The sequence below is a fragment of the Octopus sinensis genome, linkage group LG20, assembly GCF_006345805.1.
Source record: "Octopus sinensis linkage group LG20, ASM634580v1, whole genome shotgun sequence".
NCBI lineage: Eukaryota > Metazoa > Mollusca > Cephalopoda > Octopoda > Octopodidae > Octopus > Octopus sinensis.
The window spans coordinates 12,219,931-12,244,758 of NC_043016.1; the positions used below are offsets into that span (position 1 = coordinate 12,219,931).

The following is a 24,828-nucleotide window of genomic DNA, read 5'->3' on the forward strand; positions in this document are numbered from 1 at the left end:
GACTACAAAACCATCCAACAAGTACATATTTATTTGTTCAGGTTCATCCCATACCAGCTATATATATATATATATACCGGAGTAAACACATAAATGTGGAACAAGGTGGAAAAAAGAGTACTCAAATACCAGTGGTAGAGTAATATGCTTTATTTAAAGCAGCAGAAAATTCAACAAAACTTGTTACTCTGAGTTCACCGTTGCCGTTCGTCAGATTCTAGCAAAAACTGTCCGACGAATGGCAACGTGAAACTCAGAGTAACAGGTTTTGTTGAATTTTCTGCTGCTTTAAATAAAGAATATATATATATATATATACGTACACACAGACACACAAACCAATGAGTGAGCTTCTATTTGACTTAGTAGAAATAGCAGCCAAACTTCCGTAACACCCCAACTCTATTATTTAAAAAAAAAAAAAAAAAAGGCAGACTAGTTATATATAAAAATGTCTTTGATCACAGCTTTGATAGATCAGAGTTGATTAGAGTGGAATGGAGAATCTTATAGCAAATTTTTTGCTTCATGACACACTCACATAACATTAAGCTAAAATATATAAATACACTTAACTGAACATTTCCCCCTTTGCTTGTAATGGGATGAACCAGGGTCAGAACAAATAAATGAGCCCCAAAAAAAATGCAGACCATTACTAGTTACCTTGAATTCCTGATATTATTTTATTTTGAATTTAAGGTTAGTATCTCTGTTAATATTAATTTTAATCATCGTAATCAGTTTTACTTCTTGTCTGCCACTGAACACTAGCCAATAATACTTCTCAATAATTCCCTGTCATTTATTCCAGTTAAATTGTTTCATTTCCATGTCTTTTAATTTATGCAAGCATGAGTTAGAAGAGTATTTCTCAACCATTTTTTTGGCCTCTGCACACTTCGGTTTGCCCAAGAAACATGCATCTCACCACGAGCAGATGGAATTAGTATATAGCGCACGCACACACACACACACAAATGTATATAATATATAGACGTGTGTGTGTATATATATATATATATATATTATATATGCATTTACATACACACAAATATATATACACACACATACACATATATAGATACATACAGACTTGTAGAAACATATACATTGACACTTATACAGCTATATACACACACACATATTCCTCATCATCATTCCATTCTGGCATGGATTAGATGGTTTGACAGGATCTAACAAGTCCAAAGCCTGCATCATGCACCAAAGCATGTTTTGGTTTTTACAACTGGATGCACTTCCTAATGCCAACCCCTGAGTGCCATTTTTTTTTTTTGGTTCCATCAGCACTAGTGAAGTCATCATGTAAGGAGGTGAGATGATGAGGCGATAAAGTATGAGAGAAGGCACCTAAGCCTGGGTTTTAAGAAAGAGGAAGGTGCTGAGAAGAGATAAAAAGAGTGGTGATGAGGTGAAAAGAAGAACCAGGAATGGCGAGTGGGTAGAGGTTGCAAGAGTGCATGGGGGAGCGAGGGCAGGGGAATGGGCGATGGGGGTGGAGTGAATTTAATGAAAGAAAAAGTGCTATTCAAAGGGAATGCTGTGATCTCAATTACTTATATGCTAAAGAAACTGGTTAATTGATCCTATGACCCCTAGGAATCAAGACATTAATGTCTGGGGGGGGGACTATCTGACTGTTTCATTCTTGGTCTATCCCTAGGTCTCTTGCCACACGTAGGAATAGATTCCTCAGGCATCTCTATCAGAAGGGTCCTATCAGAAACAACCATCATTACACTTTCTAGCTTGATTCCCAACTGAGGCCATGGGGTATTATCTAACCGTCTCATTCTTGATCGACTCTTATGCCCCCAATGTACCAATTTTCATATTTGCACCATTTTTTTTTCAAAAGAAAGGATAACTTACCAAAGAGGGTGCCTCTAAGCGATCACTCAGACTACTAAAATGAACAGACAAACCTCCCTCAAACAACACACTATGCTTTAAAGAAGGATTCATTGGACAATGTAGTCCTACATATACAAAAACGGGGGGGGGGATTACATGATGGTCAAGATTGGAAGGCTTTTGCTCATAAATCTTTACAATCAGAGCCTATATGAGGAACAACAACAATAGAAACAAAATTAAATTAATGAACGGAATACGTGGTTATAACATTTACAGGACGCCCAGAGGAACATTCTGAAGAAGAATAAAAGATTATGTCATAAACTGTTACCATTTCTTGAGGAGTGGCTAAAATTTGAGATGGAACTTCTACTGAAGTAGGAACACCAACTGGTAACTTCACTGATAAAGAATTGGTATTAACTGCTAATGTTGAAGAATTTGACAAATCAGTAGTTATTGCTGGAAGAAAAAAAAAAGAATCTTTAAAAAGTTGTAAAAAAAAAAAAAGCAAAAAAAAAACCCTCCAACAAAACAGAACAGAATTGTATTATGAATCTTTTATCTCTTACTTATTTCAGTCACAGGGTTGTGGCCATGCTGGTGCACCAACTTGAAAGGTTTCAGTTGAACAAATCAATCCCAATATATCTTTTTATCTTTTACTTGTTTCAGTCATTGGACTGTGGCCATGCTGGGGCACCACCTTGAAGGGTTTTAGTTGAACAAATCAATCCCTGTACTTAAATTATATTTAAAGCCTGGTACTTATTCTATTGGTCACTTTTGCTGAACTGTTAATTTACTGGACACACACACACAAAACAGGTGTCTTTCAGTTTCCATCTACCAAATAATTAACAAGGTTTTGGTTGGCCTAGGTCTACAGTAGAAGGCACTTGCAGAAGGTTCCACACAGTGGAACTGTACCTTGTACCATGTGGCTAGGAAGCAAACTTCTTACCACATGGCCACAGTCAATTTTCTTATTGATGACAGTTTGAGAATTGAATATTCAAACTGACAGTCATACCAACAAAGAAACTTTTACATGGTCAAGCAACTTGTCTGGTATGTTGTGATTATAGTTCCATTAAATCAGTACCAAAGTGAGGAAGAGGGCAAAGGTCAAACTAACAAAAAAGGACACATTGGCAAATGTAGACCTTCCCAAATACATTGATTAACCCTTTAGCATTTAATCCGGCCAAAAGTATTCAGCCTGTTTTATGTTCAAACTGACCAGATCTGGTCTCTCACACCAACCTACAATATCGTTTTAAAAATGAACTACTACCTCATCAAAATCTCACAGCTACAAGATAATGCATGATTAGTTCAAAACAGTATGGAGGAAAAAGCATTAATTTTAGCAGAATAATGCGAACACTAAAGGGTTAAAAGGTGGGAGATCTAAAGCTGAAACCCTTTTGATCACAAGTCTACACAATTAGGGCAGCCCTCAGGTTAAACAATAACAATAAAAATAATAATAAATAATTACATCATTCTGAACTTTTAAGCATAATTTTTCCATTTTATTATTATTAAAAAAAAAAATTTAAAACAGAAAATTTCTAAATATTGTTGGATCTCAAATTTGGTGTTACTGTGTGGTTAAAAATCTAGCTTTACTACCAGATGTATTTCTTTACTACCCACAAGGGGCTAAACATAGAGGGGACAAACAAGGACAGACAAAGGGATTGAGTCGATTATATCGACCCCAGTGCGAAACTGGTACTTTATTTATTGACCTTGAAAGGATGAAAGGCAAAGTTGACCTCGGCGGAATTTGAACTCAGAATGTAACGACAGACGAAATACCGCTAAGCACTTTGCCTGGCGCGCTAACGTGTCTGCCAGCTCGCCGCCTTTGATGATTTTGGTTTTAGTCCCACTGCCTGGCATCCTGTATTACAGTACTGGATTGACCAAAACCGTAAGAGTGAAATTTAACAAATAAATACTGCATGGTAACCTATCAAGGGTACCATTCCTATCATTGGATTATAGGATTAATCATTGTCTTGCTTAACACCATCACTTAGCCACTGAAGTATTTTAGTAAAGTCCACACTGTTGCAAGCATGTCTCCAGAAGACGACTTCTTTACATCCCCTCACCAACTGTGAAGAAGCTGAAAACAATCTACAGGTGTTGCCAGTTCACATCTGAGTAAGTTCAAATATCATTTAGTAATTTAGCCATGCGTGTATGTGTTTTATAAGCTCACTTAATGAATATTTGATTTTGATAAAATATTAAGAAACAGTGAAGAGATGAAACCATTTCCAGAACCTTTAAACAATGAGCACTTGGAATAGCTTGCTTCACCCTATCTTTCTGGAGAACAGACACAAGCTGAGTTGATGACAGAGATAAAATGCAAAACAATTGATCAGTATTGAACAGTGTTACTTATATTAAAAGATACTCCTTAATTAAAAAAAAAACAGAGTCAAAGAAAAGGTATTGGATTGTTAGATAAATCCTTTTGTTTCTTTTCAATGTTGTTTGAAAAATAGTTTTTATTATAATGCTTTATGTATCTTTTTGTAGTTCTATTCTTTTACAGATTTTGTTCATCGTTTTGAAATTTGAATAAATTTTCTCTTTTCAGACATTTGATGACAGAGTAGAAAAAAAAATCAACATTTTTGACACCTGCTTCTCTTCGCTTTCAGTCAAGGTTACAAAACTGCCAAAGCTGTTTGAGGCATTTGAACTGTGTACTGAGAAGGTGCTATCACTGAAAGAACTGCACAGAAATGATTTTTACACTTCAAGAAAGAGGAATTTGACCTCACAGACCCTCTGCATTATAGTCAACTAGTTCAATTCAATGAAGATCAATTGAACAAGCTCATCCATGAAGATCCATGCCAATCCACTAGGGAATTAGCCTAGCAGATAGGATGTTTTCCTGATACTGCTACCAGTCACCATTGACATGGCATGCTTCTTCAACATGACAACACTCATTTCCATGTTGCCAATTAGACCAAAAATGTGAGTGGAAATCTCAAGAATTTCTGCACCCATTGTATTCTCCTGATATAGCACTTTCAGGTAATCACCTTTTCTGGTCACTGGCCAACAGTCTGTGTAGCATTTTGTTCAACAAAATGGAGCTGAAAATGTGGATCAATGAATTTTTCAAGTCAAGATCTGGTGATTTCAACCATCAAAGCATTGACAAGCTAGTGGAATGCTGGCAAGAATTCATGAATGATGAAAAAGAATATATTATTTGACTGATTTGTGGAAACAGTTGATGAAAAATAAGGATTAAAATAAATGGGGGAAAAAAATGAAATAATTTATTTGAGAACCCAATAATAATTACTGAAAACTAAACGAAACAGTATGAGTTAAAACATCTTAAGTAATAAAAAACCATATGTTGGCAAATTTTCTGAGTCCTCAAGAACAAAGAATTGAAGATACTGTTTAAAAAAACTGTACTGTATTTATACAGGGTTGTACTGCTGCACTATTGAAACATTAGGATGTTGTACACATGATCATAAGATTGTGGTTTCAATTCCTGGACTGGGTGATGCATTGTGTTCTTGAGCAAGACACTTCATTTCACATTACTCCAGCCCACTCAGCTGTAAATGAGTACCACTGTGATGGACTGGTGCTTTGCTCTGAGGGAATGTTATGCACCACGTAAGCCGAGTAGCTGGCTTGATGAGTACGAGGACTTGAGACAGTAATGTCCAAAAGTTGATGATGGGCCTACATCTGTAAACATGACAGACATTCTACCATTGGACCAAAGCAATCTTTCAAATTTCTCTATCCACTTCAGAAACTTTGTTCCTATCAGCAAGAATTGTATATTATTGGCATCTTAACTCATATATGCCCATAAAAAAATGAAGTCTTGAAATTTCACTGTATTTAGATTAAACATTATGGTAAGATTTCACACTCTGGAAGAGAAGGACAATATGCAACTGTTAGCTACAGGTGTTGACTACCAACTGAACATTTCGTATGCCCAGTCAGGTGGTTCCTGGTGAGTTCATGTCCAAACAAGTAGGAGCCGGTTTTGCATTATGAAAATGCAACCAGGGGTATATATATACAAGTTAAGAATTTATGAACTTCAAAGGAACATTAAATAATTCTTTTTTTTTTTTTTAATATTGAATTTTGAAGCAGATGAGCTACACAGGGTGTTCAAGCTAAATTTGATAAATCTTATGTCTCCATTTTTTCAGGAGAGCATAAAGATTAAAGTTGTATTTGAGCAAAAGGTCAGTTGACATGGAGGACTGGAAGCCATCTGAATACTGGAAAAGAGTTACCTGTATCATGATTTGCAGCAGAAATGAAAATGCCAATGTCATGACAACTGCTTAATGCCCTGTGGACATTGTAAAGGGTCTAAGATGTGACATGGACAGCTGCAGCAGAGACTATGAAGCCATGGCCAACAGGAAGAGACACAGTAGGTGCTGTAACTGTGTCCACATACCAGAATTCATTCAGTAACTGTACAATAGGGTGGCAGAAACCCTGACCAAGGGAATCCAGGCTTTGGTGAAAGAGATGGGCATTAAGATTTCTAGCATGAAGCTGACCCTGAATGAGGACATTTGCTACCACTCATACAAAAAGAACAAAGGACAAATTCTGACTGCTAATGCCAAGGAGAACTGCTTGACAAAGGCAAAGAAGCTCCTGAACAAGCCAAAGAATCCTACTAGGCCAAGGGTAATCTGGTTTCTCTCAGATGAAAATAACTTCTGCTGGGATCAGTTGCACAACATTCAGAACATGGTAGCTTACCTACAATCCATGTGAAGTTCCAGATATCATGAAAACCAAGTTCCAAACTGTGGTGGTCTTTGGATGTGTCCTCAGTGAGGGCGACATCATGCTGCCCCACTCTCTGAACAGAGCCTTAGACTCAATTCAAAAAGCTATGTGAAGCTTTTGGAGACTGTGGCCAAATGTTGGCTGGAGCAGATTGCTGTTGGAATACCATACATATGGCAGAAGGACTTAGGTCTTTATCATACCACCAGAAAGAGTGAAATGTGGTTGTCCAAGAATCTCTATGACTTCCCCAGCCCCAGTTTCTGGTCTCCTAATTCCTCTGATTGTAAACCAAGGGATTATTATGTGTGATCCACAGTAGAGAAAGGCACTAGCCATGCTGCCTGTAACACCAAAGCTGAGCTGGTGTTCAAAGATCTTCCCATGGACACAGAGAAGACTGCATGAGCCAAGTTCCAGAGCCATCTTGAGACCAGCTATAAATTAGTTGATATTTTTTTGATTAAAAAAAACCAACTTTTCTTTTTGAATGGGATTATGACGTTCTGTTGCATTGATGCAAACTCAAATTTAGCCTGAACACCCTGTAAGCAATAGCATACATGCCTTGATGTGTGCACTATAGAGTTCTGCTGAATCAACAGCAAAAGAATGTGCAAAACATAGAAAATACATTATATTATACCAAAACAATAAATAAGCTAACTAGACAATACGACAAACTCATTGTTTGACTAATTCCAGGTAAGTGCTGATCAATGGAATTTGCTCAAGGTGTGTATGAATGACTATATTATCCAATGTGTCTCTTTCTTTCTTTTTTAACAATGGTATGGAATGATTTGAAGGAAATTAGATTTAACTGCTATTTCTAATTCACTGAAAGCTACTTCATAAGAACATTGGTTCTCAACCTTTTTTAATATCTGGGCCAGATCCAAAACCTGGATTTTCTTAGGGGCTTTGCACCCAAAAAAGTAAAATGCAAGCCAGTTAAAGAAATAATTATATTTATAGAAGGAAAACCAGGGTCTATTAGAAGGAAGCTTGAGGGCTGCATATGGGAGCTGCAGTTCAGAATCATTGTCTTAGAAGTTTCTATATATAAAAATGTAATGGAGAACAAATTGTTGTAAAGGAATTAAGTACTAAAGATTTCCATTACTGAATGTGAAGTTCCTCTAATTATGTCTTAAGGAAAGACAAAAACATCACAAGTATTGTAAAATATCAGGGACAAACCACTTTAGGTCCTCTCAGATTTGAAACATAAGGAATAAATAAGATTGAGTTCAGTTAATGCTCAAGTGTTGCAGCGGAATGCCAAGTAGAAGGAAGGAAATTCCAGAAGAAAGATGCAGTTCTGGGGAGGAAGGACTATGTAAATACTTAGTAGAGAGTTTGTGAGTTAAGAAATAATGAGTGATGGTAGTGGTAGTGGGGATAATATCGAGAAGATCTGTACTCCACAGCAGAAATGTTAAGACCGGTCCCGTTGGTGGTGAAAAGCACTCATGGCAGTGCCATGTAAAAGTGCCCATGTAGCACCACATAAAAATGCCCATGTGACACCATATAAAAGCACCTGTGCAGTGCCACATAAAAGCATCCAAAACACTTTAAAGTGGTTGGTGTTAGGAAGGGCATCCAGCCATAGAAACTATGCCAAATCAGACTGGAATCTGGTGCAGCCTCTCCACTCCCCCAGCTTGCCAGCTCTGGTCAAACTGTCCAACCCATGCTAGCATGGGATGTTAAATGACGATGATGAGTCAACCACGTTCCATTTACAAATAGCTATACTAGAAGACACTTGTCTAATGTGCCATGCAGTGGGACTGAACCCGGAACCATGTGGCTGGGAAGCAAGTTTCTTACCACACAGCCACTCCTGTGCCCATTCTGCATTTTTTTTTAGATGGTTAAAATATAATTTTTAGAGTAGTCAGGAAATAATATTTTAGGGTGGTTAAGATTTTTTTCTTATTTTTGGTAGAAATAGTTTGCTTAATATGGTCTGTGAAGTGTCCTACAATAACTACTAAGATCCCAGTTTCAACCTTATTAGGTCTCTTTAGGCTTTCATGAAGTAGCATGTGACTACAAATAATGTTTTACATCTTGTTAAAAACAATTCAAAAGTATTCTTCTTCAGCAAAACTGGATACTTTGGAAGCAAGTGAATATACTTTCAATACCGATGTATTTAGTCATCATACCATAAAGTGTTCAACATAACTTTTATCTATACGACAAGAACATCTCCTCCAATGTCCCCTACTCTCTTAAAGGATCTTTAAATTGCAAGGTATTTGGTGACCCTGCCAGTGACAGTGCCATGTAAAAAGCATCCAGTCCACACTGTAAAGTGGTTGGCATTTGGAAGGGCATCCAGCCATAAAAACCCTGCCAAAACAGTCACAGAAGTCTGGTGCAGTCTTCTGCCTGGCCAACTCCTGTCAAAATGTCCAACCCAAACCAGCATAGAAGGCAGGTGCTAAACAGTGATGATAATATAAAAAGAGATGAAGCAAAGTTAAAATATAACTAGAATCTGTCATATTTTAGAAACGGGTAGTATTATTTTATAGCAAGATTGGTAGAATTGTAAGCACACTGAACAAAATGGTTAGCAGCATTTCAACCAGTTTTACATTCTGACTTTAAATTCTGCAAGAGGTTAACTTTGCCTTTCATCGTTTTGGATTGATAAAATAAGTACCAGTTAAGCACTGGGGTCAATGTAATCAAAGAGCCCTCTTCATGCAAAATTTCAGGCCTTATGCCCATTGTAGAATGATTTAAATTTATAGCAAGATATAATTCTTTCTTGAGTAATGTTTTGTCTTTCCTTACATTGGTCTGAAGGAAGGGACTATCTTCACAGCCTTCACGAGTCCTACAAGAGCGGTAAGAGAGGAAAAATACGCAGGGGAAAAATATTCCAGAGGGTTGACACTTTGGGGCATAAGGGGCAGGTGAAGTGATTAGTGCTGATTTCAGAGATTGTGACAAGAGGAAGAGAAGTAAGACAAATGGTCCTGAGTGGAGGTAGTTCAAGGCCAGCAAGTTTGAGGAACAGAGGCCACAATAGCAGTGTCAGCAGAGGATACAAAGTGAAGAAGGAGACTACATATATGAAGCTGGAGAGCATTTGTGAGTGATTTAATGCCAACCAACCTTAGGTCTCATAGTTCTTTCATTTTTAAATATGTTTTAAAATAAAACAAGTATTTAATTATTGAAGAGTGCAAAGAAATTTTTGACATGACATCATGGCAAATATTTTCCATGTGAGAAATAATTTCTTTCTTTTGCACAAAGAAAAAAATTCCTCAATGTGGCACCATTGATTTTCCACAACTTTTTGATAATGCTTCTAATTCAGCTTCAGATTGCCAACTTTGTAACTGTTTGACTTGCACTGTTTTCAACAATAACATCATTATCATTTTTCACCATCTTCTCTCTTTCTCGCCTTTTCCAACTGGTGGGTAGCCGTGCATCACCTCTACTGCAAAACACCTATTTCCTGACCCTCTATTCAGATTCTAATGTCATATTGCATGGAACTAAGCCACCCACCTCAATACGACTCCTACCTAAGTTGAGGGGCTCATCTTGTAAGATATTTGGTGACCTCACAGCTGCTGGTGCCATGCAAAAAGCACCCATTACACTTTATGAAGTGGTTGGTGTTAAGGAAGGGCATCCAGCCATAGAAACCATTCCAAAGCAGACAGCAGAGCTATGCACCGTCTTCTAACTTACCAGCTACTGTCAAACTGTTCAACCTAAACCAGCATTAGAAGGAGGATATTAAATGATGATGATCACCATCAGCAGCAGTAGCAACATCACCATAATATTTACATCTGTTTTTCCATGCTTGCATGGGTTGAACAGAACCTTTTCAACACAGCACCTCAGCATTTGTCGTATTCTTCAGTAAGATTCAACATCCTGAGATCAGCTTTTATCACCTCCATCCATGCCCTCTTCCTACTCACTTTTCTCCTGCTTTCATACCCTGGCATTAATCTTTTATTTTTCACTTGTTTCAGTCATTAGACTGGAGCCATGCTGGGGCACCACCCTTCAAGAATTTTTAGTCAAATGAATCAACACCTGCATTTCCTTTTAAACTTGGTACTTATTCTATTGATCTCTAATGCCAAACTGCTAAGTTATGGAGATATAAACACATCAACACCAGTTGTCAAACACTAGTGGCGGACAAACAGACAGACACACACACACATATATATATATATATATATATATATATTATATATATATATATATATAAATATATATACACACACACACACGACAGGCTCCTTTCAGTTTCCGCCTATCAAATCCATTCACAAGGCTGTGGTTAACCTGAGGTTACAGTAGAAGATACTTGACCAAGGTGTCATGCAATGGGACTGAACCTGGAACCATGTGGTTGAGAAGCAAATTTCTTACCACACAGCTACACCTGTGCCTAGCCCTTTACTCTGCCTGTTGTTATTCACCGTGAACATCATGTGCCCATACCAATGCAATCTTTGGTCTTGCACACATCACACACTCCTCTTATACCTAATTTTTCTCTCGGCTCAATCTTTATCACATTGTTCATGCATGCTAATATCACACCCACACCCAGACTAAACTCTGAGAAGTCAGACCATAGTACAATTGGTTGAAATATTACATTCATGTGGCTAGACTACTAACACTGAATGTTCTTTTAGTTGTACAAACAGAAAAGTAAATTACAAGTGAAATTTTCGTTCAGGTGTAAATATGCAATAAGCATCCAATATCAGAAAACTGATCATATTTTATAAATATTTTGCTGGTTACAAGTTAAGGTAGCCTCTTTGCAGTTACTTGACACGTTATTAGCTTCAGCAGCCATATCTCCCTCAAATCTCATTCTACTGTTTATAAAAGCAAGGAAAGAAATAGAGGATAATATTCTAGGGACCTCTAAAAGAGCAATTTGGTTAAAGTTAGAATTTCTTTGATCAAAGGTTTCACAGTTCACTTGGAGCTAAAAAACAACAACTGAGTGGTTATGCTATGAATTATGAACGTAATATATCATCAGAGATGCTAAGAAATGATACTGGCAAGTTTTAATTATAAAAAGAAGTTGTGACAATTAAGTTGATTGGAATATCTGCAGAGGTATTTTCACAAGGAAGTAAATTGTTTCTGATATGACAAGCATTTCAGCCATAAGTATTCCATTTCCCCTTTTCAGGTCTATAAAACTATATTCTGTATTTTATTTTTGTTTTGCTTTCTTTATTTAGAACAACTTGATGTGATTTGAAGGGGATTTGGCTGCTGCTTCTAGCAAGTCAAGCAAAGACAGAGTAACTCAAAACAATCAGTGATAGAGATAGATGGGGGAAAAAGAGAATGAGTGAGAGTGACAAGGACAAAAAAAAAGGGAGAAACAAACAGTAGGAGTGAAGTGGATGAAAAGAAAAGAGAGAATCAAACAGATAAGTAAAATATCTGTTAGGAACAATATAGTAAGAAACTCACAAGAGACAATATGGTAAGAAACTCACAGCAGTGGGTCTTCAAAGAAGCCCACCTGTAGCAAGTATTTTGACCCTTAACTTCTCATACTTTAAGGGGGATGGGTTGCATTCAGGTCATGACTCCTGGGTGCTCCTCTACTGACACTTTTAAGCCATTTGGATATCGGAGACGTGTGCACTTAAACTGCTTGAAGATTTCATCAAGGTGTAGATGAAGTCACCAAGCGGCAGAAAATACAGGCTCAAGTGTGAGTGTGTGGAATTGTATAAGTGAAACAAAGTTTAAGAAAGAAAACCAAATTATTGTTCTTACCTGTGTTGAATGAATTGGTTACAACAGCAGTTGCTGTAGATATAGAAGCTGAAGAAGTGTTAGATGCAGTTAGTCCAACTGAAGTTTGTACTGTTCCTTGCACTATCACAGGACTGTTTGGTTGTGTACAGAAAGAGTACTTACAATTGGCTGTGTTAATACCTGAGTAGTGTAAGTATTAGACAAAGAAGAAACATCCCTAGTAGGAATCACAGTACTAGTCCGATTATTTACAGGAAGGAATGAGGCATCGACTGTAACAGGCGTTGCACTTGGCAACAACGTCAGTGTCATCATGTGTGGGTTTTCCTTTGGAAGAAGAGTCCGTTGAAAGAATACAGGCTTTTGTGCACTATGAAGCAATTTTCTACGATACCTTGTTGGTCTGTATTTATTCTACAAATCAAACAGAAATAAACTTTAGTAGATATTACAGGAAATATTTAGCAAATATTAAGAACAGCTGAATGTGTTTAGGAACCTAAACATCTTGATATATCAAAAGACTTTTATCTCATTATCATCATTTAACATCCACTTTTCTGAGCATGCATGGCTGAAAGTTCATTTGAGGCAGATCATCTACAGTCTGATGTCCTTCCTGTTGTCAACACTCACCTGTTTCCAAGCAAGGTAATAATTTCTCTATGGCCAGACATGTTCTTGCAGAATATTGGAAATATGGGAAATGAATGACACTGCTGGTATGACTGGGGACTGAACCCGGAACCATATGTTTGGGAAGCAAACTTCTTACCACACAGCCACACCCCTGCCTGTAGTTTATAATTTGATATCTAACATCTCAAATGTAGGCCACAGACATAATCAATTAGAGTGACACAAGTAACTGATCCAGAGAGAAATAAATAAGATTTGAACCTGGATCATAAATGTATACAGCTAAATTTTATCATTCTACCAATCTACAACTATTTTGTAGATTATAATATTAAAACGTAACTCTCCGAACTGGTATTTCCATCAGTCTTGTTTATTGCCTTCTATACTCACCTCTACCCCCATCTCTAACCATGCATTACAGCCCCCTCATAGTACACCCACTTCATCTGATCAACTGTTCATATCCTCTCTTAGGATCACCTTGTACCTTGAGAGTTTGTTCTGATGTTCTATCACTACCTTCCTTTTATCTAATTCAGCCATGTATCTCTGTAACAAGATACCTGTGTTTGTCTCTCTATCATACCAGACTTTCAACAAACTCGTATATGGCTACCTAAACTTCTCAAATACTTCCCCTATTTGGTGGAGGTTGGGGCCTCTTTCTTTCCCTGTCTTATAAGTTATCTGCTAACCTCACTTGTGCCAGTAAATGAGAAAAAAAGCACCCAGTACACACTGTAAAGTGGCTGGCATTAAGAAGGGCATTTGTAGGAACCAAACTTGGCTGTAGGAACATACCTAGTATTAGGAAAGACATCTGTAAGAACCATACCTGGCTGTAGGAACCATACCTGGCTGTAAGAACCATACCAAGCTGTATGAACCATACCAGGCTGTAGGAACCATACCTGGCTGTAAGAACCATACCTGGCTGTTGAAACAATACCTGGCTGTAGGAACCATACCAAAATAGAATCTGGAGCTTAGTGCAGCCTTGTGGCTTGCTGGATCCTGTCATATTGTCCAACCCATGCCAGCATAGAAAAAGGATGTTAAATGGTAGTGATAATGAACTAATTTGAAATGTTAAAAGTACAGTCATAACAGAATCAAGTGAACTTACTATGTATTCATTTGTAACAAAAGTTTGTGGCAGTGGCCCTTTTCCTGGTATCACAGGTACTCGAAAAACTCCATCAACACGTTCAGAATCATCCTACCAAAATAATTGTAAATATGTTTTTATAATATATACAACAATCAGATCGTGTGAGAGCAAAACTTGTGAAAAGTTTACAAAAGGATTTCACATATTAAAAAAAAAAAAGAATATTTGAATTTAAATTATTAACCACAAGTAAAAGGTTAATCAAATTAAAATATGTTTAATCAATACTTATTTTATCAACATCAGAGGCATGACACCTAAAATTTGACATTAAAATGGTTTGAATTCCAATACACGTAGATCAATCAATTAAATATTGTGTACTATCTTGCCACTAGTAATTTACTGTCTCTATAAGATTCTGCTTTTGAAAATAGCCATCTCCTGGAACTTACAGTCTTCCACTTCTAATGTAGAGTAGATATTTACAACAAGAAATATTTTCGAGCAAGTTGTTGAAATACAGAATTTCATTTATTTTTTTTTTTACTTGTGTCTGTTAGAAGTGGCTGCCCTGGCCTGTGCAGGCTTTCCAAAACCAATGAGATTGATGCCATTAACATTCCTCTTGGAATTTTTAAAATCAATACCTGCAGGAAAGATATGATTAGGCAGGTGTGTCGATATTCTGAAAAGGGAAGTCTGGGTATAGAGTTTAGTACACCATTATAGAATTAGTAGAAAAAGGAGACAGAGAGAGAGAGAGGGGTTATAGTGTGCCTGTGGGCTGGAGGCTAGAGTGGTTCAATAAGTACTTTATGCCAGTTAATCAGGTAGCTATTTTGTTGATGCAGTCTACATTGATTGTGTGAACAGCTGCAACACCATTCCAGATGTGAGAGCAACACTCCATTGTATGCCTCACCTAAGCTTTGTAGCGTGTTAATTGTTGGGGCCACTGAAGTACCTCCTGGTCTTCAAGTGAAAGGACTTGGTATAAATGAAGAATTGTAATTAGCATGTTAACCGCTACATTTACCAATAGTGGTTCATCACAAACTTCACTCAATCGCCATATGTATTTTCATAATTTGAGAAAACATTTTATTCTAAATCTTTGACATGGTTTTGAGGAGATTTAAATAACGAGTGTTAAATATTAAAGTTTAATTAAGAAATATTGTAAAAATGTAAAAAAAATTACATTTCCTTGTAATTAAATAGTATACTGTATGACTGGAAATATGTGGCACTAACAGACTATGGCAGTTAAAGTATTAAGACAGTGAACAATAATATTCTATTCAAGATTTTCTTATTCATAACATTAACCTCTGAAATTAAGGTTGAATTCATTATGTTTACAGCTAAATAAATTTATAGATACACAAATACATACGTTTTTCTCTTCTGTTTTTTGTTCTTTTTTGTCATGTGAACGTTTAACAGCATTTTCAGAATTTCCACAAGATTCCTTATAAATTGCACCATTTTTGGTATTATTTTGAAGACAAGCGTTCCTATTGATGTTTTTGTTCACAAACTTTGAATTAGTTTTTGCATCCGAAGGATTCAATAGTTTGCCACAAGCTTCGCAAACTTCGCAGCCAGCACTGTTAGCCTAAAAAGTGAGAAACATACTTGAAAAATGTTAACCCAAAATAACCTAAGAAATACAGAACTCTTGAGAAATGCAATAATTGTTTCTAATTTAGGCACAAGGTCAACAATTTTGAGGTAAGGTAGTTAGTTGATGCCACGGATTGAAATCTTATCCCAGAGGGATAAAAGGTAAAGTCGACCATGGCAGGATTTCAACACAGAGTGTAAAGGGTCAGAAAAAAATACTGCAAGGTGCTTTTTCCGATGTTCTAACAATTCTGCCAATGTATTACTCTCAAGAAATATGATAAAATAAAAAAAATTCTACCTTTCCACTTTTTGGTTTTTCATTTGACTTTGGTGCTTTAACTTTAACATAGTCCGTAAATTCCATTGTTGCCAAATGTACAAGTCTTCGCAGCCTATTGATGATAGAGTAAGATTCATATAATTTATCTTTAGAATCGGGAGATGTCTTTGACCAATCATATTCAAGTCTTATGGGTTCATCTTTGCCAAAAATTAAAAAAAGCTGAGCAACTGTCAAGTTCTCAGCTTCCTTCATTGTCCATCCCTTTTTAGATTGTTCAAGAAGCTTTATTTTTATTTTTTCTAAATCTTCAGAAGTACGAATGTCTGTTGTATTAGGAGCTACAGATGAACTGTTTGATGTGACTGTTGTGGTGTGTGATGTGTTGCAAGATGTTACTGCAGATTTATTTTCATCATTTTTTTCAGACACTTGTGGAGACATTTCTAGTGTTTTGTTTTCCGCAGAATTCAACACAGGTTGACTAGAATTTTCAGAAACATTACTGCTGCTGTGTGACATCATAGTATCGGGAAACATTGCATTGTCAGAACTCACATCAGCAAAATCTGTTGTTCCTGAAACTGTTACTGGACCATCAGATTCTTTTATGAAAGAACCTGAAAGAATTCCATCATCTTTGGCATTTTCAGAGGATAATTTTGGTGACTGTACAAAAGCAGCATCGCAGGAATTTTCATTATTTGTAGATACTGTTGGCATTATCCTGGCTTTATGTGCTGCAAAATAAATAAATAAATAAAATTAATAAAATAAAGTAAACAATTTTTTTAAATATAAATCTTAGAAAAATAATAAATAGTTCCTAAACCAATATAATTCTTCTACTCTTAATTATGCTACCTGTTTCAGTCACTGGACTGCAACCTTAGCAAAGCACTGCCTCAGCCTTTAGGAGTCTTAGTTGATTACCAACAATTGTAATTTTGATACTATGACACCTCATGCAGTTAAGAATTTCACTTTATGATTGTGTGATTCCATGTTGGAAACCACTTCATGTTACTTTGGTCAAGTGTCTAATATTGTAGCTGTGAGTCTTGAGCTTTTCTGGTGAAAAAAGGAATTGTTTAATACATGAAGGGACAAACAGACATAAGAGACACACACACAGATATATACCTATCTATCTATCTATCTATATATATATATATATATATACAGAAGGCTTCTTTCAGTTTCTGTTCACTAAGTCCATTCACAAGGCTTTGGTCAACTTGAGGCAACAGTAGAAGACACTTGCCCAAGGTGCCATGCAGTCAGACTGAACCCAGAACCATGTGGTTGGGATGCAAGCTTCTTACCACATAGCAATGCCTACACCTATAACACCCACAGCATTTAATGTCCAAATTCCATACTGGCATGGGACACTTTGACAGGATCAAAAGAGCCAAAGGGCTGCACCATGCCACAGTATCTACGTTGGCATGGTTTCTATGGCCAGATGCCTTTCCCAATGTCAACCACTTTACGGCAAGTACTGCATGTTTTTATCATGCTACGAGCAATAGAGGTTGCCACAGAGCTTGCGAGGCTACAAACCCCAGAGGACTAACTATGCTAGGAGATGAAGAGTAAAGAGAGATGAAGTATGAGAGAAAAAGGCTGGAGCAAAACAGGTTCCTTGCTGTAGAGGAGTCATCTGACTACTCATATACAAATGCAATATACTTATCAACATTTAACGTCCTTTTTCCTTGCTGGCATGGGTTGGATGGTTTGACAGGGAATGGTAAGGCCACACCAGGTTACATAGTCTGTTTCGGCTTAGTTTCAGCAGCTGGATACCCTTCTTAATGCCAACCACTTTACAGAATGTACTGGGTGCGTTTTACATGGCACCAGCACAGATTATTAGTTGTTGTTTAGATCAAAGTTAGCACAGATTGTGCTAACATATGATTAAAGGAATACAGCTGTGACCATCCCATCTTGGAATATCTTGGACAAAATTACTCAATGTGACCTTCCTGTTTTGAAAATGAAGCAGTGTTGAGGGAGATTTGGTTGCTATTTCTAGCAAGCTAAACACTCATGTTGAGACTAATGTGTTGGCTAATTAATTTACAAGTTTAACTATTTAACATGTAACTTACTTTCATGATTCCAAATAAAAACAGAGCAAATCTTTGGAGCCAATGAGCAAACCCCTATAAGGTGACTCAACTTGCTAGAAAACACAACCAAATCTCCGTCAAATACACCTTACTGTGTTAAAAAAGAAGGAATGGCATATTTGATAATATACAGTATGGTCTGAATGAGTCAATATATTCAGGGCTATAGTTCCACCTAAATCAGTGCTGACCTGACAACAGCAATAGTAATTCAAATGTGACACACAAAGAGCTTCAATGAAATTAATTTAAAAAGTAAGAAGTACCTTTTATATTTGTATAATAGTTACTGAGCTTCAGATCAGGCTTTGGTGCTGTTTCTATTGCTTGAAGAGAAACTGGATAGCATTTACTGGACCTATGAGGGTATAATACAAGCTGCTTCTGACTTTCATCAAATGAGTTCAAACTCTCTTTCTAGTGAGGAGTGAAGGAAATGTTTCACTAAATATAAAACACTGCAAAGTATTTGAGGTCCCATGATTGAAAGAGAAAAACCTAAAGAAAGGATTTTATTTCTTTACAAATACCGTAAAATCCCATGTAATAGATGCATTTTTTTTTTGCAGGGGTGCGTAAATTACATGAGTAGACAATTTCCAGAATTTGTTTTGAAATTTTTTTGTGGAAAAAAGATGTACAAAACGCAATCTTTTGTACCAGAAGTTGATTCATTTAATGTCATAAGTTTTTACAGAAAAAAATAATGGCTTAAATACACATAATGAAGTTGACTTTTATTCATGCAGGACAGTATAATGCTTAGTTTTTCTGTATAAATTTACTAAAACTACTAAATGCTTAACTAGTTTTTGAAGTCTGATGTTCATGCTGGTAAACACAGTGTGGACAATATTTTACGTAGCTTAGAGTTTCTACCTATTGCAATGGAGCACGTATTCAATTTCTCCTTCACAGTAAACAATTCATAAGTTCTGCCCATACTGCCCATAAGATCTTTAAATGATTCATAAGTTCTGCCCATTACTGATAATAATGGTAATAACAAATTTTTAAGTTTGCTTGACATTTTATAAGGGATTAAAATTTCAATACTCTGTATCAAAGGTTCTAACAAGAATAGGTGGAAAAGAATTCTGTTTACATAATCAGCCTGAACAGTCAGTTGAGTAAAGTGTCATCGAAGCTGATGTGCGTATTTATTGGCTTTGTTTTTGCCAGTAATTCTTTTCCTATGATCATGAGTTGAGAAGACATACAGCAGTATGCTAAAGATCGGACATAATCTCATGTGGGCAACAAAATGTAAAATAAAGTTTATTATAAACAACACAACCACTTTGTAATTTAATAGCTTTCAATGTGATACCTGAAATTATTTTTATCTAATGAAAATTTAATAAAACTATTCATAAGTAAGTGAAAGTATGCTAAATACAACTAAATTGAAAACCTTTTCCCCCTGGCTATATTGGCAATTCTGAAAACTTTTAGGTGTGAATTTTATATGAGTAGAAGCTTTTTGTTAACAAATTTTATCCTGAAAATTACCTGCATAAATTACACAGGTGTGCAAATTACATGGGTTTTTACAGTAATTACAAATGCAACAAAAACAAGCAGGGTAATTTAAATAGGGGGGAAAAAAAAGGATACAAGTTTGAGTCGTGGTGGTTTCCATTTCTTTTGTAAAAATGACATTACAGTTGATAAATGCTGATCAGATTTTAAAGTCATCCGTAAACGTGGATTTTGAGCCATTTCTTGAACATGGAACCATGCAGAGTTGTTTTTTGGATTTAGTTCAAGAGTAACTCTTTCAGGTACACGGCACGTGGAATCTTCATCTTCAACTGGATCTAGGTAAAACAAACATTCATTAACAAAAGCAAAAAGGAAAAGGGGGATAAATTTTTAAGCTTGAATAAAACTATCAATTTATCCAAAATAAAAATAGATATTGGCAAAATATTTCAAAGGAAATATTTTAAGCAACCAGAATTGCTGAGTAGCAAAGTTAAGTAATTAAAATTTAAAAATAAATGTAATTATCTCTAAAGGGGAAATCTTCTTGACCCTAATTAGAAAATACTTTCCTCCCAAAAACCTTCAACAAAAATACTATTATCTTACTCAACTACTCGAAACTTGAAAAAGATTATTGTTTCTTCAGACATTTGCTGACTAATGAAACTAGAAAAAGCTCTTTCACTAATAACGTTGTGTGTGTGTTTGTGTGCGTGCATGTGTGTGTGTGTGTGTGTATATATATATATACATATTAAGGTTGGATTTTATGTTGAATTATAACTTTAGTTAGTTAGAATTGTCTTTAAAAAAAATTTTATTTTAAATTTGAATTCAGTTTCCTTGGTGTAATGAGCAGTTGCAAACATAACATCCCAAAATGCCAATGAATGAAGAGATGTAGCTAAAAAGTTACTATGTATAACATGCATCTCAATATATAGGCCTAAATTGTCTTAAAAATACTATATATAACATACAGTGGTGTTTAAACACAAGAGTAAATAATCTACTATCATTCAACAGCATCACCACTTTTTGCTGCTTACATTAATGGAATTTGCTGAGCCAGATTTTCTATGGCTGGATGCTCTTCCTGTTGCCAACCCTCATCTATTTCCAAGTAAGGTAAAATTTCCTTAAGACCAGACATGTTTTCACAGATGACTGGAAATGAATGACACTGCTTGTCTGACAGTGACACTCGTTTACAACTACCAAAGTTGTATCATTACGCAGGGCATGCAGCATACTCAACAGTATCAAGTGGTTGTTGTCAGGAAAGGCATCCAGTTGTAGAAACCATGTCAAAGCAGACACTGGAGCATGATGCAATCCCTGGGCCAATCAGATCCTGTGAAATTGTCCAACTCATGCCATGAATGTTAAACAATGATGGTGATGATGGAACAGGGTGTCCCAAAGAATATGTATACATACTTTAGCAGCTGATGACTCACTTTTAATTAAATTTCTTTTTAAATTTAACTCATTAGAAATAATGAAGGAAGCCAGACTAACAAAGAAAAATTTATCATTATGTACTACTGGATATCTGAAAATGCAGTCAATGTGCAAAGCCAGTTAAGGAGGGGGGTTTTAAACAGATCTACCTCCGTAACTTACTCTCACTTGATTTAGAGATAAGCTTGAAGCAGGTAGAAGTCCAGAACATCCTCAAGAAATGATCTGGAAGACTACACACGGCATGCATCAAGGAGGCTCACAAAGCAAGAAAAGTTACAAGAAGTGTATTGCTAGAGTTCAAGAAAACCTGTTTGGCAAGCAAGTTGTGAGATAGGAATTTTAAAATCTTCAAGCCATGTCATTGGAAAAGTTACATTCCAAGAATAATCCATGAAGATGGTTCAAAACCAAAGAGTTTAGTGAATGGTATTTGGCAAGATACACATTTTCCAATCAGGAGTGTTTGGAGTGGTGAGGTTACATTTAAATTGAATGGTTCAATTAACCATCACAATTGTAGATACTAGGGACTGATAATCTGCACATTCAGAGGAACATCATGTTAACTTACCAGGAGTTACAATATAGTGTGGTTTGTCATTAAAGGGGCCTATTTTAAGGTTTTGCCAAACAGGTGCATTGAAAGTAGAGTTTCGGTAGAAGCCTTTCTGCATCCACCAGACTTCACACAAATGGCCTTTGTATAAATTTTTTGGGACACAAAACCTCTTTCAGTTTCTGACTACTAAATCTGTACACAAAGATTTTGGTTGGCATGTGACTTTGGCGGAGGACACTTGGCCAAGGTGCCATGCAGTGAGAATGAACCAGAAACAATGTGGTTGGGAAGCAAACTTCTCTATCACACAGCTATGCCTGCCACCTTAATATTTCATTTCATGCAATTATTACATAACGAAGCTTTATTGCATTGGGGAAAAACTTTGCAGCCCACTGCTTTACATTATAAGCAGCTCTAATTTTAAGCTTGATTTTTGTGAAAAAAAAAAGTGTATTAAATGTAGAGTTTCACAGTATTTAGTTATATGAGTTCTAAGCTAGCATGTATATAAATTTTTACTGTTTTTATTTACCTTCAACATTGTTGATTTTCTTTAATGCATTACAATATGGTGTTCGAATTCTGAAGCTTTTCCTTCGAATTTTTATCAATGTAGATCTAAAATTAGAATGAATAACAAAATATAACATAAACATTGTATATTTAAGTACATTGCTTTGAAGTATATTTTATGATCATAATTTACCTTCCTTTTATTGTTTGTGTTTAGCCCTAAGTCAGTTCTGATATATGATCGGGGACATAACATCTCTGACGATCCTGTCATTTTATAAATTGGCACTGACTACACTGACCAATCTTTAAAATCTTTAGCATTTAAACCAGCCATATTGGCCAACATATTGAGATAAATTCAAACTGACCAGATCTAGTCTCTAATACTTACCTTCCAATATTATTCTAAAAATAACCAATTACATCGCTGAAATCGTAAAGCTACATGGTAATGCATAACTAATTAAAATCAATGTGAATAAATAAGCATTATATTCAACAGAGAAATCTGAATGCTAAAAGGTTAAACCGTACAGTGTGATTTGAAGGAAATTTGACTTATTTTAAGTTGCTTGAACAATTACACAGCGGCTTCCTTATTAACATGTTTGTATAAGACGGCAAAGTCAAAGATGGTGCCAGGAGTAATTAATGGGTTAAAAAGGTACTGACTCAACTGACTGAAAATATAATGATTTAAAGTTTTCAATTTCAAAATAATCAAATGAGATTTAAGGATTTCTCTGAAGGAGGATTTAGTACAAGAAACTGTTTCTAACAAAAACATGCTAGTAATTTTAGATTTGGATTTTCTTATATTTAATCCTAATTTCATAGAAGCTGATTCTTTAATAAATTTTGTGGGGATAAGTTTTTTAATCTTTTACAATATAATTTTTATTTCATTTAACCCTTTAGCATTTAAACTGGCCATATCCAGCCCAAATATTCTACATGTTTTACATTAAAACCAGCCAGATCTGGCCTTTCACACCTACCTTACAATGTCATTCTAAGAATTAAAGAAGCACATCATCGAAATCTTGAAGCTATGAGATAATGCATGGTTAATTCAAAACAATGTGAATACATAAGACAGAGTAATCTGAATGCTAATGGATCAATGCAATCATTTGTTATATTCACTTCAATTTATATTTAAACAATGTTTTAATTACTAAAATAAAGAACTATGTATCTAACTTATGTATTTAATTCTTTTGAAACGGTCATTTATTAAGTTGCTTCAGGTGTTCTGTGTCTTCATTTTACAACCAATTAATGCAGGAAACATAGAACAGAAAAGGAAAAGGTTTTTCTAAAATATGTTATTAAATATAAAAAATATATCTAACACTTTCATGACAATATTCTTTTTGAAATGCCTTGTTCATGGGTTTTAATTTTTTTCTTAAATAATCAAGAATTTTGTTGCAGTTTAGGAAATTATCATTATCATTTGGAGCATATTTTAAAAGATCTTAAAAACTATGAATGGAAGGTTTTAATCTAAATATGAACACTTTAAAACAAGAGAGGTCAGAACCAAGGTCTCAAAGAACTAAATGAAAGTATACTGTCTTTATGAATGAATACAAAAAAATATAAAATATTGCAGAAGTGAAGATAGGAAATTATGACAACAACGTACAAATATATACAACTGCATGAGCTATATGAGATTTTAATAAGCACTTCTAGCACTACATCTGGTACAAAATAAGGTGTAGTGTGCAAAGCAGAATCATCGTATATTACTCAAAAAATGTATGATATCAGTAATCAGAATCAACGGATATTATCCAATCATCGCATTCTTGGTCTACCTCTAGATCTCCTGCCAGTTGGCTCAGCTTCAAGAATCTGTCTTGCACTACTTTCCTGCAGCATTCTAATCATATGTCCATAATACCTGAGCTGTGACCTCTTAATGCAGAAAAGTAGCAGCTCACCCTGGAAAAGGCTCCTTGATCTCTGAGCTAAGCACCCTGACAAGTAATATTACTCCAGAGATCCTATGGATGAACCCCGTTTTGATGCCTGTATTTGCAACTGAACTCTTTCAGTGATTACCCCAAAACTGAAGATCATAGGTGAGCAGAGACAAAAACCAAAGACAGCAAGTTTGGCATTTACACATAATCTCTCCTCTTCTGAGGACTGAATGCTGGAGCTGGAGCTTTACTGTACCAACACCTGCAATTCCAGCTTTCAGTTCAAAGCACGGCTTGAAAACAAGTCTCCACTTTTGCATATGTAGTATAACGAGGCATGAAAAGTTGCAGCAGAGACAGTAACAACATCCAAAGCTAAGTCATGGTAGGACTCTGGATTTAAAGTGGACTCTGACTTAAGACTGGCCAATAAAGGATTCTGGCAAAATCCCTTTCCCAACTTTGTAAGAAGAAGCCCTCATCTATAACTGTGATTAAGAACTCTGCTGGGGCTCTTCTCTGTACAGAGAAGAGCA

General features: G+C 35.9%; 1 protein-coding gene across 1 annotated transcript in view; it reads right to left on the reverse strand.

The window, feature by feature from the left end:
• Positions 1-2,205: 2,205 nt before the first annotated feature.
• Positions 2,206-24,828, reverse strand: part of LOC115222567 (protein cramped-like) — a 33,078-nt gene continuing 10,455 nt past the window's right edge. Inside the window, exons 7-14 of the mRNA XM_029792843.2 lie at positions 22,375-22,460; positions 19,943-20,145; positions 18,592-18,742; positions 16,203-16,924; positions 15,672-15,893; positions 14,288-14,380; positions 12,538-12,933; positions 2,206-2,340 (exon numbers count right to left, since the gene is read on the reverse strand). Coding sequence (XP_029648703.1) covers positions 12,643-12,933; positions 14,288-14,380; positions 15,672-15,893; positions 16,203-16,924; positions 18,592-18,742; positions 19,943-20,145; positions 22,375-22,460 — 1,768 coding nt within the window. The 3' untranslated portion in view covers positions 2,206-2,340; positions 12,538-12,642. The remainder of the gene's footprint in view (positions 2,341-12,537; positions 12,934-14,287; positions 14,381-15,671; positions 15,894-16,202; positions 16,925-18,591; positions 18,743-19,942; positions 20,146-22,374; positions 22,461-24,828) is intronic.